The following is a 16252-nucleotide window of genomic DNA, read 5'->3' as shown; positions in this document are numbered from 1 at the left end:
GGGAACAGAGCAGGTTGCGGTTGACCCTGACACCCTGGGATCCTCCGTAACGGGCCCAAGAACACCGAAGTCACTGCTGGCCAAACCCCCATCCCCTGTTCCCCAAGGAGCCCGTGCTGGGTTAAAGGTAGTGGGAAACAAAGCATAAAATTAAAGAATAACCCCCCCCACAAAATCCAAAGAGCTGCCTCCTCCTCCTCCTCCCACTTGATTTATTGTCATTTGTTATTTCTTGGTTCCCTTCTATTTTTTTTTAAGTCTGTTTTTATTAAATGTTAAAATAATGGTACATGGGAAATCATGCATTTTCTTTTAAATTTATTTCTATTTTTTAAATTTCTTTCTCTCAGTTTTAAAGTTTTTCTTTTTTTTCCTTTTTTCTTTTTCTTTTTTTTTAAAAGAATTTTTTTCACTGTTGTCTCTTTCCTCGCGTTTCCTTTTCGTTTGTTTGTTTGGTTTTTTTGTTCGCTCGCTTGTTTGTCTGCTTATCTGCTTGTTCGTTGTTTTTTTGTTGTTTTTTTTTTTTTTGTTGGTTTTTGTTGTTTTTTGTGGATTTTTTTTTTTTTGCGTCGGGAAGGTCCCCACCCCCCCAAAGGGGTGCTTCCACCTCCTCCTTCCCCCCCTCCCCACCGCTGCCCCCTGCCCCCTTCCACCCTCCCCACCCCGCAGCCCACCCTGTCTCCTCCTGCCCGCTCCTGCCCCATTTTCAGCTCCTGGCGACGGCTTCATACCGGGGTGGTCCGGCGGTTGGCTGTGTTGGTGTGGATAGAGTCCTTGTTCTCTTTCTGGATACAGTTGTGAACCTGGAGGAAACTGTTATCCCTGTCGGAGTTGTAGGTGGCGGTGGGGGTGGTGGTTGCCTTCAGCGGGTCCCTGGTCAGGGTGTACATCGAGATCTCTGTTGATGGGAGGGTGTTGAACCCTTTGATCCCGACAGGAGAGGCATCCCTGGAGTGTGAAGGCTCGGTGGAGCGGGAGCTGGAGCGGCTGCGTCTCTGATAGCGGTACCGATAGCTGGGGATGCGGGTGATGGCGGAGGACTGGAGGTAGTCCGTGGCACGAGCGTTGGCACGCAGCTGTTTGTGCCGGTCTATGAACATGTGGACGGCCAGCACTCCCACCATCTCAGCTATAATGAAGGACAGGGCCCCGAAGTAGAAGGACCAGCCGTAGGAGTAGCTGTTCTTCTTGGAGTCACTCTTGGAGGGGTCTCCAGCGTTGGCTGATATGTATACGATGATGCCAATTATATTACTCAGACCTGCCAACCGGCCGGCGGGAGAGAGAGAGGGAGATGTCAGGAGGGTCACACATGGCAGTGGTGGGGGCCGGGGGGTTGAGCCCCTGCCCCCGGGAGGGGGAACAGTGGGGCCCCCCACCACCCATCCCCTTCCCTGGGCAGCTGTCCATGGGAAAACTGGGCAAGACCATCCTCGCGTGCCTGCTGCATCCCTGGACTGCGCTCCCGGCTGGTCCCTGAGAGACGCTGGACGTGGGGGAACCCTCTGCCTCCAGCAGCTCCCAAGCAGCAGGAAAGCCCTTGCCTGCAGGGCACTGCTGCCTGCCTCTGCCAGGCCAGCAGGCAGGGAGGAGAGGCATCCTTGGCGGGCTGCTTTCATCCCTCGTCAGGGCTGGGAAACACACACACTCCTGCCTAGGCAACCGTGCTCCTGCAGGATGCCCCACCTGGGCAGCCCCCCCCACCCTCTAGAGCCCATCTCCGGGGCGTCAGGCCCTGTGCATCCCTTTACCTGCAGACACGAAGAAGATGCCGGCACTAAGGATGATGTTGTGTCGGGTTTTGTAGAACTCGCTGGCTGCAATGCAGAGTCCACCCATGAAAAGCAGAATCACACTCAGGATCGGGAAAATACTAGAGGCTCTAACAGCCCCTGCAGAGGAGAGAGGGAGAGGGGCAGAAAGAACAGCACGGATGTGAGAAAGAGGAAAAAAGGGGCACGGAAACGGCACCAGGGCAAGGGGAGGGGGGGACGCAAGCATGTTTCGTGGGCGGGGGCAAAGGGGAGAGAGAGACAGAGGGTAACGTGCAGGGGGGGAGTAATTCAAAGAAGGATAAAAGTGTTAGGGGACGGAGGGAGGGAGAGAGAAACAAAGTGTGTCAGAAAAAGAGAGCCGTCCAAAGCAGCTCTCCTGTACCCTGACTGCTGACGCGGCCACGAAGCTGGTGGCCCCATGCGGGGAGGTGGAGGGGACTGCAGGGCCAGTGGCTGAGCTGGGAGCCTGCCTGTGCTGCCTGTCCCCCCTCCGCTGCCTTTTCCTCTGCTTTCGGGGGGACTACAAGCTGGAGGGGGAGCCCCAGCACCATCCGGCTTCTCCTGCAGGGCACTTCAAAGAGCAGCAACCCAAATGCTTCCCGTGGAGCTGCTCAATCTCGAATCCTCCCGAAAGGGCATGAGCATCTCAAGGAGATTTTTTATTTTTTTTTTAGAGCTGGGAAGAAGCTAAGGAGCTCCTAGTGCTGTGCAGCGCCCAGCAGCTGCAGTGAGGACTGAGAAGTGAAAGTCGCAGCCCTGCGCGCTGAAACGGAGGGCTTATCCTAGTGATTAAATGGCTGGGCTCCTTTCAGAGGGCAGCGATGTGTTTGGATGTGCCAGCTCCCCACACGCACGCTCTCCATCGGTCGATACGGGAAGAGCTCAGCCAGCAGAGGGCAATGGCACAGATGCACATATATGCTCATATGTGCATGTAAAACATACCCCAAAGCTTCTGGGGGGGCACTCTCTCTCGTATTTACACAGTGAAAGGCCAGGACTGTGTATACACACACCTATGCACACATGCACACACGCACACACTACTGCTGGGCTGTTCAGTGGGTACCAGCAGTCTGCCTGAGTTTGTGTTGCCAATATTCATATTTTTTAAGCAGGAAGGCCTTCCCTCCCCCCTTCCCAAGAGAAAATAAGCTGTTAAAATGTGAAATGAAGCCTTGCTTGATAAAGAAAGGTATCAGATGGGCTGGTGCAATTCTGCTTGTGGAGCAAAGATCTGGAAGGGGGATGAAAGCTAATCCCTCCTTGCCTGCAAGAATGAACCCTACTAAAGCAAGCACAGGACTTTTTCCTAAGTGCGCAGAGACCGTGCTTCAAAGACCCTGTTGGCATCAGGATCCTACTAGGCACAAGCAATCGGCTCTTTGAGGGGGGTCCTAGCCCACTGCCTGTGCATGAGGAATGAAAAAGGCATGGAGAAACCTCTCTTGCTTGCTTTCCAGTTCTGCCTGGCCATGTTTCAGGGAACAGGATAGTGATAATAACCTTCTTAATAGCTTCTGGAAAGCAAGGCGGGATTTGACAATGCAAAGCTTAAATGGCAGTAAGCAAACATCAAGCAGACGCCCGCTGTTTGGAAGGTTTCTAGAGGGATGCTCAGTCAGTCCCACAGCCTGGCCCTGACCACAGCAGTTTTATCTGGGTCTTAATTCTGAAATTCGTGTATGTTGGGAGAACACAAAGTTGTCAGACGTGGGGAGCTGTGGACTTTATGTGATGGGGGAGGACAGCAGCCTCGCTCAGCCCCTGAGGAGGACCATGCCAGCAAGAGAGGGGCAGAATCTCACCCAGTCTTCCTGGGTCCAGAGCCTTTGTTCTAAAGAGAAGAGGACTCATGATGTGTTCGGATGCTCCCTCGTATCATCTGTCTACTCTCTAACTTGAGTGTCTTCCAGCAAAGAAATGCAGGGATGCTTCTGCTTCCTCTCTGACAACAGGCGTTTCATTTCAAGAAGCCTAAGACACCTTATGTGGACAGCTGGCAGAAATAAAGTCTTAGCCCTTCTAGCCAGGCCACGGACACTGCCCCACAATCCTCCTGGTCCCCTGAATGACGGAATCGCCTAGTCTGATACTAATAAACAACTTCTTCCTAGCAGTTCTTGCCAGTACCTCCAGGCATCACCCATGCAGAGCATCCTGGGACTCCGGTTTGGCAGAAATCCTGGGAAGAAGCTGTTCAGTGGGGTCCCTCTCCAGTCAGGTCTGAGCCAGCAGAAATCCCACTTCCCTCAGGAGTGACCCGTGTAGTCCTTTATTGACTTGCCAAATCCCTCTTTGAACCTGCTTCTTTCTTTAAAAGGGCTCTATCCTGGGAACACCATCAGGCCCTGACGTAGGGCCAATTTTTGTCTTAAGATCTTGTTCCCTCTGAGGGAACAGACCCATCCTTCTTGAGATGTTCGTTCTCCTCCCCCAACTCTTCTTTCTGAAGTGCAGCTGATGCTGCAAGCAGCTTCTTTGCTCCCAAACAACTCTGCAAGAGCTGGTTTGCCCTCAGAGACAGCCTGCACAGTTGCTGTGCCAAACTGGATCAAACCCCAGTCTTCAGCTCTGCCGTTCAGCGGCCATGCAGCGAATTAGAGACCGATGCTGCAGAAAGGCATCTGAAAGAAGCAGTCTCCCTGGGTTATTTACAATTTACAGTGGATGAAGAACTGTTTGAGAAACCAAGAGGAAGCAGCATGAGATCCGCCTCTTTTCACACACAAATGAGCCTTGCAGAGCCTAAATTATCTCTCTCATCCCTGCCGCAGGGCTGGGTCTCCACATCTGGCTTGGAGCACGCCCGGATGACAAGGAGCTATTTTGAAAGACTCCTGGCCTTTGGAGACCTCTGATACTTAACCTTGAGAGGTCAAAAGCTCTTATCTCAGATTTCTGAAGGGAGAACTCTTCTCGTGATGTCAAAAGGCATTGGGCTTGTGGAGGGAGGGCGGGATAGCAAGGTGGGGACCTAAGAGGGGTGATCCCTGTTCGGCTGTGCTAAAGGAAGAGCAAGTGGGGCAGGTAGAAATGCTCTGACTGTCCTTGTACCTGCTTCCCGTTCCCATCACTAAAATCATTAAAACCAGCAAAGATCAGATCTGTAGCCTCTTTAGGCAAGTGTTGATGAAGACAGAAATAGGTGCTCCTCGGACACAGTCCAGCTAGTTTCTTAAATCTGATGCAACTCGAGTAACAGGTAAGGAAATATAAACTTCCTCTGCTTTAGGAGGACACACAGACACACTCACACACACTCACAGTGCCCCAGCTAGCCCAGTCCTGACCTTATGCCCACTCAGCAGCTCTCCAATGGATTTGAATTAAGACTCTGTATTTATATCGTAATCAATTGCCATTAATAAAAAAATGCCACTGGTTGTTACTATGAGTTCGAAACTTGCACTGTCTCATGGGCAGGACCCCAGGGAGGCGAGAGTGGAGCCATTTTTGGGGGGTGGCAAGGTTCTGGGATCGCCTCCTCTGGCCTGCTGAGCCTCACAGTTCCCAGCGTCTCCACCACCCTACCTTCAGAAAGCAAAAGGCATCCGATGCTAGCACCTACGAGCCATTGCAAGGAGAAGAGCCTGCGGACTTACGGAGGAAATATTCTGCTGTATCGGCTTCATAATCTGCATCCTCAGGGAAGTGATCGATTTGCTTACACAGACCTTTAAAATTCCCTAGGGAACAAGAGAAAAAAAAGAACAAATGAGAACACCAAAACCTGCCTCGCAGGAACAGCTGCCTTCTGCATCGCCCTCTGTGCCCGCCCGGCCTCCCAGGCAGCATGCCCACTCGTGTATGGATGCCTGTTTAATGCCTAGGTACTCTCCTCACACACTTGCACACGTATCTCCCTCTTATTTGCACAGGAGCATGGGATTTGCCGTCTGGATCCAGCCTGACGCCCACCTAGTCCAGTGCCCCTTGCTCAATGGTGGAGAGCACCGGAGGCTTTGGCCGGCAGGAGTGGCTCCTGCTGCGGATGGACAGGAGAGCACTGCCTGCCTCTCAGGGAGGTGGCATGGGAAGAGGAGCCAGAGTCTGCGTCACGCTGCGAAGCATGAGAGTTGGGGTCCCTTCCCTCAGCATCGACCAGTGGGTGTTTGTCTTTCACCTGGTGTGGCCTCGGTGGATCCCAGCAGTGCTGTGTACAGCAGGGCAGTCAGGTTTGGGTGGAAAAGTGTTTGCTTCTTTCAGCTGTGACTTTGCTATTCATTTCATGGGCAGGATACATCCCGTTGCTCTGGTGCGGTACGAGAAGAACAAAAGCTCTTAATCTACTTTCTCTGTATGACTGCTTGTTTTTGTATACCTTTATCAGGCCTCCTCTTGTGTCCTCTCAGACTAAGGCTACAAGAAGCTCGGTGCAAGTGTGTGTATGCAGCTCAGCAGCAAAACACCCTTTGCACTGGGGGAGCAAAATCTTTCACCATAAGTGAGGGAAGCTGGGCTGATCACACTCAGTTTCGTCAGGCTGGTTTATGTACAGGGCCTTCTGCTAGCTTTAGTCATGGGGCATCCTTTTTCACATGCTCCACGACCAGCAAAGGCATCCCAGCAGGAGGCCAGTGACATCTTCCCAGTTTTTTGTCTTCTGAGATGTCTACCAGGCTCTTATTTTCATCATTCATGTCTCTCTCCTCTTGAAATCAGGAATACCACTCCAGAGAGGTAATCCTCAAGCCATGTCATCAACATGACCACTGGTTGATGAGTATCTCAAAGGATCAGGTTGTTCATGCTTGTACAGGGTGACCATGTGGAAGACAATTTCATTATACCTCCTGGGGTTCTCCCAAACTTTTTCTCCTGCCTTCCCTTACATTTCCCTCTGGACTCTTGCACTCACTGGCCATTAACACGGCATGGATGGACTGCCTAGAAAGGAGGAATGCAGTGCCCACATGAGGTGCATGGATAGGCATGGTGATCCCATGGGCCCCCTCAACAGAGGTCAGCCACTAAAGTGGCTCAGGCTGACTGATCCCTCAGCAGAAGAGTTTGGAGCCTGAGTTTGGACAATGCTGTGGCATCCGGGGAAAGCCACCTGCCACCCCGGCCCTGAGCCCAGCCTCTGGACCAGCTGGGTGTGCAGGGTGAGGGGACAATGAAGCCGCCAGACTTGTGGTTGTTACCTCTGGAAAGGGATGATCTTCCAGGCCAACCCTACCCCGGCTGAGACCTGCAGGGACCAGGTCAGGTACCCAAGTAATTTCTTGGAAGGTTTATTCCAGATGAATTCCAATGATCTTTCAGATATTTGGGAACAGCTGGAAGAATCACTAAGCTCAAAGGTTTTCCCTGGGTTTCTTCTCAAGGCCAAGCCTTGCTGGAGCAAGATTTGGAATGCTTTGGGAAGCAGTGCTGGGCAAATAGCTGTAGAAGGCAGGTAGGTGGGTTCCTCTAGGTCAGCCCCCAAGCTCGGCTCCTTCTGCATCCAGTCGGCTGGTGTCTGATGCTTCTGAGATACCTATTGCCTTTAACTACTAGTTCAAAGAGCTTCCATGAAGACGCTAGAGACAGCAGAGGGGAGCGTGTGTGCGCATGTAAGAGGTAAGTAATAGGAGAAGAAAGTAGGAACAAAGCCTCTCCATGTACCTCTGAAGCGTTATTCCCACACTGAAACTGTGGGTTATGAAAGGAGATATTAATCACCCATTCCCAATCCAGTTACCTTGTTCAAGAAGTGTCTGCTTCTCAGCCATGGCTCTTCTGGAAGGAAAGCTTCATAGCCAAGCAAATTCCCTTACCACACTCCCACCCTGCTACTTGCCCACTTAAATACCTGTGAGGAAGGCAGATACAACATGAAGGGAGTCCTTTCCCTTGCTTGCCCCTGACTGCCTGGGGCCATCTGCCCACGACAGATGAGCAGCTCATCACCCTGGTCCTTTGGCTGTGGTCACTGCTGTACAGCGCACGTGAACACTGCCACTCTCCGAGGCACCGAAGTCTTCAGCCTCAGATTTCAGCTCCTTGCCCAACACATCCTGAACGCTGATTGTCTCCTGCCCGTACACGCTCAGGGAGCAGTCAGAGCCTGCGTGCACCTCCCAGGTGAGGCTCCCTGTGTGCAACCAGAGCCCCCCTGTTGGAATCAGCCAGGGAGGGAAGAGGCACTGCATCTGGAAACCCCTCACTCTGTGCCACCCTTTCCCTGCTTCCTCTCTTCTCCCTCTCCCCCATTCTGTTTCTTGCTGTATTTGAGCCTGATTAATTACTAGGTGAAGAATCAAGCTGCTTGGGAAAGAAGCTGCATCTTGTGCAGGGTGTCTTTTACATGGACTTGTGTGGGATAGCTAGTTAGAGGTTCAGCCGCTTAGGCGGGGTGAGGGGACATGCAGACTCTTTGAAAATCTGCTCCCAGTGCTGAGTGTCCAAAAGGCCTCACTGATCTGGCTCAGCAGGGTGCTTCGCCAGTGGGGTGTCCAGCCTTGGCTTGCTTAAAATGCTCTGGCATCGAGGAGCTGCCCTTCACCACAGGATGATACGCTGCGCCAGGCTGATCCTCCTCCCTGGCTCAACCCTGCCGGGGTTCGTGAGGGCAGGGCGTGCAGCGTTGGTCCCACTTTAGCCCCTGCTTTGTCTGTGCTCAGCACAGAGCGCCGTGACTCTGGATGCTGACTGTTCGCCCGTGCTACCACACCCTCTCCTCCAATGCCTCCTAGCTCCTCTGGGCGATGGATGGGGAAAGGATGCAGAATTTAGGTCATTAATGCTCTAACTGGGAATATAAGAGAACAAGATTCAGTTTTTGCTCTGCCACAGGCATGCTGTTAAACCACTTCTCTCTGCCTTAAAGTCCCACCCTGTAAAATGGGGGTGACAGCACTCCTCTGCCTCGTGCCGTACGGAGACGTGTTAAAGAGGGCATGGTGTGGGTGCGCTGGTGCCAGCGGCTGTGCAAGCGCACGGAGTAGGTGAGCGACGGATAGCGGTGGTTCAGAAACCCGCTCGGTGCGAGGAAGGCCTCGATGTCACTTCTTGCAGCAAGGTCACTCGGCAATTCTCTGACGGACATCTGTGGCCTGCTGAGATGGTGCAGCAGACTCCCTGGCACCTGCGCTGGTGGAAGTGCCGCGGCCACACGCGGGGAGGGGGATGGAGCAGCTCAGCAGCGCTGCCGAGGTCTGACACAACAGCCTTTTCCCGTGCTGCACACACGGTTTGCGGAGCCAGGGAGGGAAGAGCCATGTGCCACCCTGTAGTGAATACTCCTGAATGCCTGATCAAGAGCAAATCATTATTTGGGAGGGCATGTAGGGCTCTGAGAGCCCCTCAAAGCTGTAAGAGCAATGTCTCCTCTGCACTTGTGTCCCTTTGCCCTTCCCGTTCTTCCTGACTTGAGCTGTTTCATGCTGCGAACCCTGAAACAGGCAGGTGTCGAGCTCTCTGGCTTCTCCTGCACGCCACTCTGAGAAACTTAAGCCATGTGCTTCCACCTCTTCCCTGCAGCTCTCCCAGCGCAGTTCGGGCTCTCCCCTCATCCTCTTGTGCTCACCCACCAGATCTTCCTCCTGTTTCTCAGTCTCTCTCATTCATCGCAGCCACCTCCTTCTCCCTGGTGTGGGCTTCCTTCGAGCAGCCCGCTTCAGGATGTGCAGGCTGCAAAGGAGGCGGGGAGGAGCTCAGACTTGTCTCCGGACAGAAAGGCTGCGGACGACCAGGTCCGTGGAAAATCACAGAGCAGCCCCCAACTGCCATGGGTACTACTGGGATGAGATCCCACCATTTGCTTGTCCCCTGCCCAAGCTTTGGAAAATGCGGTCTGGAGGAGCTAGGACTGGTACAACGGGCAGCCCCTCAGTGCCTGGACCCGGACAGAAGTTGCCCAGCTGGGGCATTAAGAACAGAGACACCTGCCATACTGCCAAGAGCGACTGAATATCTAAGATGCATGAAAACCAAAGTTAACTGCTCAGAGAGACCTCCTCCAGTGCGGCCAGGTCATCGTTTGGGTACATGCTGTCTATCCAGGACAGCTGGCAGCCATCAGCTCTGCTGCAGCGAGAGTCAGACCGAGTTACCCCCGATGAGAACCTGGCTCGGTATTGTTGGTGATACGGTTTATTTTTGTGCCGCTTTGTGCAGCTCTGTCTCTATCAGAAGTCTCGCTTGCCTGCAGAGTGCAATCCATTGCAAAATAGTAAGTTCCAAAGAATGAAAAGCTACTCCCTTCCTGCAGGGTAGGAACACTTTTAAATGGTCAGGACTGTACATCTGAAAACTGGGAGCCAGAGGCAGAGGAAAAGACGTCCAAAAGGAGAGAAGCAGACAAAGAGGGACGAGAACAGAAGGACCTGCTTTCCCAGAATGATTTGTGGTATTTCCATTTATGGAAAAAAGCAATCCACTGAAAGCTTTCCTTCAGTCTCACTCTCTAATTTAGCAGAGGTTTTGGCTTGAGAGCTTCTAGAGAAATAAATAAAGGGGGGTGGATATAGCTGTTGTCTCTAAAAGCTCGGGAAGATGGCTTGGTGTTGGCCAAGGATTCAGTACCTCTTTCTGCCACACGCTCCCTTGTATCATTTTAGGCAAGTCACTTAACCCCCCTCTTCTTTCACTCGGAATGGGAATAACGGTATTTCCCTGCCTCAGGGAAATAGCCTGAGGGTATTTATATTAAAAATATTAAAGTGATCAGGCACTGGCTCATTTGGGCCAGATAATTCTCCTCACCCACCTGTTCAAATGTAATGTGCTTATTTTTGATGTGACCATCTCCCAGATAAACACAAAGGTTGCGCACACGTGAAAGCTCTCCCAAATTCACACTTAATGATTCCTGCCTTAGAAGTAATCTTTGTTGTGGTTTAAACTAATGTTTGCTGTCTACCCATGAAAGAAATGCAAGAAACATCGCACAACGGGTGGGTACTCAGACACAAACACAAACATTTCTTTCTGCTTCAGGACCTTGTTTCTGAGCAGAGTCCGTTTGGAACCAGATGGTGAAGTGGGGCTCAGATCCAGCCTCTGGGCTGGAAAGACAAATTCCACAGCTACGCGGCAAACTGTTGGTGTGTCTTTCTTACATATATCAGCAAAGAGCTTCCAACCCAGGAGAGTGGGTCTGCCATCCCTGTCACAAAATGACACTAGTGACAGTGAGTTCTTAATGCCCAACCTGACATGACTTCAAGAGGAAGGAATGAGGTTTCATGAAGCGCCAAGGGAAGCACAGGAAAAGCCCTTTGAAGGCGTTTTGATTGCTATCCACTCTTCCAAGAATGGAGCACTCGAGAGCACTCATCATTTTGGGGGATTTGGAGCTGATGAAGCTCACAGTGGCAGGGAGCACAGACAGTGCTTGCAGGCATCTGCTTTTGCCCACCTGTGCTGATGTGCCCAAAAGAAAGGCTGGCTTTTCAAAAGCACTCATTATCCCTCTCAGGGAATCTCTCCATAGACAGCACCTTACAAAAATTAGGCCATCTTTTCACGTGCCTCAGTATGCATTTAAAGGCCTTTGTTACAGGGTGTAGGGTTATACCAGCAAGCGTAGCCACTGTGCCACAAGGGATGGTCATTTTGGGGCTTGAGCAGGTGCTGCTCTAGCAGCTCTGACCCTGCACAGCGGCAGGGGATGCTGTGCCAGTGGCAACACCTTTTGACTCAGGTGGGTAATTTTAAGACCAAAGAGTCCACAGCTCTCCTTTGGGATAAGAGGAACTTTCCACTACAAGGTAAACCTCGGTGGGGCAGCAAATGGGGTCTGCGGGGGTGAGCCTGGGACAATAGTAGAGATCCTGGGAATAAAGGACCACCTTCCCATCTAAATGCAACGTGCCTGCTTTGATGTGGTCCTCTCCAACATAAACATGCAGCAGCGCATATGATAAAAAAACCAAATCAAACCCTAGCAACATAACCAGTATGTTGCATACATAATTCTCTCCCTGGGGAGAGGATAAAAGAACAAACCACATGTGACTGATATCAAGCCCCATCACTTAATGTGCCACTGGAAATCATTCAGATATTGTGGTGAAGAAGCCTGTAAAAGAACTGATGCAAAATAGAAATTGATCTTATAGTTATGAAAGAATATCCCCCCCTGCCTACAAGGTAGAACCATTATACCAGCTCTCCTCACCTTATTATTAACAATCATGTTTATTACAGCTGTTGCCAAGGATGATAAAGGGAGTTTACTGCAGTGAAAATGGTACAAACTCTGCCTTACAGACCATTGCTGCCTTGATGAACATGAAGGAAGGGGTATATCATAGCGCATTAGCAATGACCAAAGCTACAGCAGTAAAATGGCCTGATAATACTAATTCTGGAGAGATGAGTTTAGTCAGGAGGTGGCTAATAAATACAAAAATAAATGCAGACACAGATGGGCAGGGGAAAAAAAAACCTGGGAGAAGCCAGTTTAAGATAGCACTGAGGAGGACATGACAAGGTGCAAGGAGAGAGGTAGAGTGAATGGCCACCGAGCACCGGGGGGAGAAGTCCCATCCAAGCCAATACGAAGCTCCTGTTCTGCCTTTTTCAGCTGTTACTCCTTGCTTGCTCTCTGCAGCCCTCCCTGACAGTCACCCGGTGAAGGAGAGGGGGCTGATGACAGCAGAAGACACCAAGGGTGTCCCCCGCCCCAACCGGCCCTCGGCGGTGCGGGCGTGCAGAAGAGCCCCGTCAGGTCCCGGCGTTACCCGCACGGTCCCCTGCAGCGCTCCGCCTGCCTGGCGCTGCAGCTGCGGGCATCGCGCTGCATTACGGCCGGACCCTGCGCCTGCTCTCAGCCTTGAATCGCTTTGCATTTTTCCTTGGAGGCGGCAGGCTCCTCGCCTTCCCAACCCGCTCCGTAACGCTGCTGCGTGCTGCTAAGTAGCCGATAGACTCTGCCTCAGAGCTGGCTATAGCTATTCCTTGTACGTGGGTGGAGATGCAGTGGTAGCAAAACCTATTATTAAGATTATATGAAGGTTTCCATTTATAAACACCCTCTTTTTACAGGGTTGTAACTTTCAAAAATATCCTCGCTGTGGCTTGAAATTTCCCATGCTTTGTCACAGGCAGAGAGTGAGATTGGCTAGGAAAATTGGGCAAAGGCTCTTGAACACGTTTTGGTGCAAACACAAATCCAGCACGTTTGAGCTTTACAAGCTGAAACATTGCGGGTGGCTGGTTTTCAGGGACTGCTAGACATCTGTCCAAGTTACGAATGAAAAACCTCAACACAGCAATAATAAAAATCATTCAAAAAATCCTTTTTGCATACATCCAGTACAAACATATTTCCTGGTAAAAATTGCCTCTATTTTCTAGACTTCGCCGGAATCAAACCTGAGCTGAATTTCTTCTGAAAATAGTGCTAAACACAAAAATGTATTAGGCTCATCTAAATCATCTAAAGCTGTGGATAACTTTGTTCCTCCTAATGCTGTATTTCTTGCATTTCCCTGCTGTACTGGCATTCTGGAATTGAAAATAGTTTTATATATACATGTATAACAAATGCATGTGATGAGTTCATATGTATGTGTTCAAGGAACAGGAAGTGTTCAAGGCCAGGCTGGATGGGGCTTTGGGCAACCTGGTCTAGTGGAGGGTGTCCCTGCCCATGGCAGGGGGGTTGGAACTAGGTGATCTTTAAGGTCCCTTCCAACCCAAACCATTCTATGGTTCTATGATATATGTCAGTGAAATAATTTGGTTTTTCCTAACTGATATTTTCCTGTGTGATTCAGTGAATGTGTAAAACATTGACAATATCTCTGATTCCCCAGCAGAGAGGTTAGAAAATATCTCTACAATTGTTAGAGTGACTAGCGTCAGTCTAGGTAGAAAAAACATATGAACTTTCTGGCATATGAACCCTGTTGCAGAGTTTTCAAGGTATATCAGCTGAGTCAGTAAAAGCTATTGCTTTTGCCTTGCAAGAAGAGGCAGAACTGGTCTTTAAATGAGCTAGGAACCAGAAAGAGAATTGAGAAAAGGGTTTGTAAATAGTTGTGCTCAGATTTTGTAGCATGATGTGGTTTTTAAACTCTAGAAGCACAACTTAAGTGCTGGAGCTGCTGGGGTGGAGGACGGAAAAGTGAAAATAGGAGTTGATCAGAACATGGAGAGAAGTCCAAGCAGATCAGAAATGGCAAGTGAAAGAAATCAAGATATTACAGAGGATTTAAAGAAAAAAAAATCTGGCAATTTGTAGCAAGAACATTTGCGTGTGTGTGTAACGAGTCAAATGTGACACTACAACTGTGAGCCGAGTGACAGGAAGGGTGATGCAATTATCTGCAGTGAGACAGAAATGATGTGCATAAGGTGTGGGAGGAGAGGAGATGTTCCATCACTACCACAGGCAATCCCAATCTGCGGCTGCACATCCAGATGTCAGAGGAAAGGAGACACTAATGTAAGCCTGAAGGGAATGGGGTGGATGGGATGAAGGGAGTATTTAAGAGCTGTTGCTTCTCTTTTCTGTTATTTTTTTCCCTATCACGGCACCAATATTGTAACTAGGACAGATTTTGCATATAGGGTTACAACATCAAACTCTCAGAAATCAGAGCATGTAAACAACATCCTAGCTGGATGAGGACATAGGGACTGAACCATCTCAAACTTGAACTCAAAGACCCAGAGCTTAGGTGGGTTAGTCTCTCCCCAGAAGTACGCAGAGGAAATTCATGGGCCAGAAAATTTATAATTCAACTCATTCTATTGGGTTGCATTTTTCTCCTCAGATATAACTGTGTTGATGTTCTGTGAGCATCCATCAGAGCCAGGCTCACCTTGTACAGTAAGTCATGTTTTGGGTCAGTGGTAGGATGATTGAAAGTTAACATGCACAGGCACAGATTTACCAGGCAAGAAAAGAGGGGAAACCAGCCCTCCTTACACTGCGAAAAATGGCCTGTGCAGCCTGGGACACAGCCACGAGCTTACAGTGTCTTGGTTCAGATGTGGGCTGAGCCCCTACACCAGTGGGAATTTGGACTTGGCTATTCCCAAACTCCAAATGTTGCATCTTGCAATTGTAATGCTATGTTCACAAGGCTTTTTGAATGCAATTTCCTTAGTCATTTTTAAATTACGAAGGAGGAGAAAAGGCAATTCAAATCTTTCATCTCCGACTCTGCACTGCATTTGTCTCTGACATATCCAGCCGGATCTACAGGGAGACGCTGTCCTCAGTTAAACTGGTGTAAATCTAGTGTGACTCTGAGCTGCTCCTTCAGCAGATGTGGTCACAACCAGGAGAGGAATTAGGCTCGCAGCTGGTAATTAGCTTATGAAGTATGTGGTGTGCTTTAGGGTCCTTCAGGATGCAAAGCGCTATATAAAAAATATTATTAGTTATTAATAATAAAAATACCTGAGAACCCCAGGGAAATAATCCAAAGAATGGAGCAAGTCAATGACAGAGGCAGCTTTCAACCCATCCTCCCTCTTCTGCACCACTTAAGCTCTCCTCCCCCTTCCCCTCCAAGGCTCAGACACATGGAGGAAGGGAGAGATCCCCATTGCACGCGTTTAGCAATTTGGCAGTCTCAGCAAGTCTCCTGTGTTCTCCCACACAACATCATCAGCCTGCAGTAGGAATTGTCAAATCTGTAACATAATTGACAACCAGAAGTAGAAATTATAGGGAATAGCAGGGCGTGGGAATTCCTCAGCTTGCTTCCCATGGGAAAACTGCAACCCTGCGCCAGTGGTCCTCAGGGCCTTTCATCTCATTGCCCTCCCTTCCCCTGGGAAAAAGGACTGGGCAGGTAGGCACCGCTTGCTTTCTTTAATGATCTCTGGCTGAGAATTGGGGGTCCAGCCGTGGTCGCCTGAGTTGGGATGAGCAGCTCCGCTGGGGATGCACAACCTGTTTTGTCTATTCCAGCCCAGCAGATGAGTGTGAATTTTATTTTAGGCAAGGAAATAGAACAAGGGAAGGGCTGGGTTTTCTCTAGCACTTTTTATACCCCAGGGAACCCAAAGCCCTTCATGCAACACTGAGAAAGATCCCCCAGCGCGGTGGCTCTGCAGACGAGCATGGCAGCCATTACGCGCTCACTGAGCTCGCACAGGCTTGCCCTCGGAGAGTGGAGGCGGCTCTACCCAGGCAGGGAATATTGGTTATCCCTTACTCCGTTCAGAAAGCGCGCTGGGATTTTTTGCTGTCCCTTCAGGCAGCCCACCAGAGATGGCCGGGGGGAACTCGGCGTAGGATTTCCTTGGCAGAAAGCCCTGCTGACTGCAGCGCTTCAGGTTGAGCTGTAACGTGCAGGACCATGCTCTCATGGAGCTGTTCTGCCCCTTGCCCTTTTTGCCCTGAAATGCACTACCTACAATCAGAAAATGAAACCCCTGAGGAAGAGGCCAGGACTTTATAATTTTGCAATCTCCTCTAGCAGTCGCTGCATCTCACCCTGCAGCACCAGTGTTTTGGGAGAAGCCCAACCCAGAGATGCTCCCCAGCCGGGCCAGGGCTACCCAGCGCTGTGCTCTGGGGAGCA

General features: G+C 50.4%; 1 protein-coding gene across 2 annotated transcripts in view; it reads right to left on the bottom strand.

Annotated features, from left to right (window-relative positions):
• Positions 1–681: 681 nt before the first annotated feature.
• Positions 682–16252, bottom strand: part of CACNG2 (calcium voltage-gated channel auxiliary subunit gamma 2) — a 52082-nt gene continuing 36511 nt past the window's right edge. For both annotated transcript variants that reach the window (XM_054843566.1, XM_054843575.1), the window contains 3 exons: positions 5381–5464; positions 1752–1892; positions 682–1261 (listed from right to left, as the gene is read on the bottom strand). In XM_054843566.1, the coding sequence (XP_054699541.1) occupies positions 726–1261; positions 1752–1892; positions 5381–5464 (761 nt within the window). In that variant the 3' untranslated portion in view covers positions 682–725. The remainder of the gene's footprint in view (positions 1262–1751; positions 1893–5380; positions 5465–16252) is intronic.

The sequence above is a fragment of the Grus americana genome, chromosome 1 (assembly GCF_028858705.1).
Source record: "Grus americana isolate bGruAme1 chromosome 1, bGruAme1.mat, whole genome shotgun sequence".
NCBI classification, from domain to species: domain Eukaryota; kingdom Metazoa; phylum Chordata; class Aves; order Gruiformes; family Gruidae; genus Grus; species Grus americana.
This window is presented reverse-complemented; position numbering and strand designations above follow the sequence as displayed.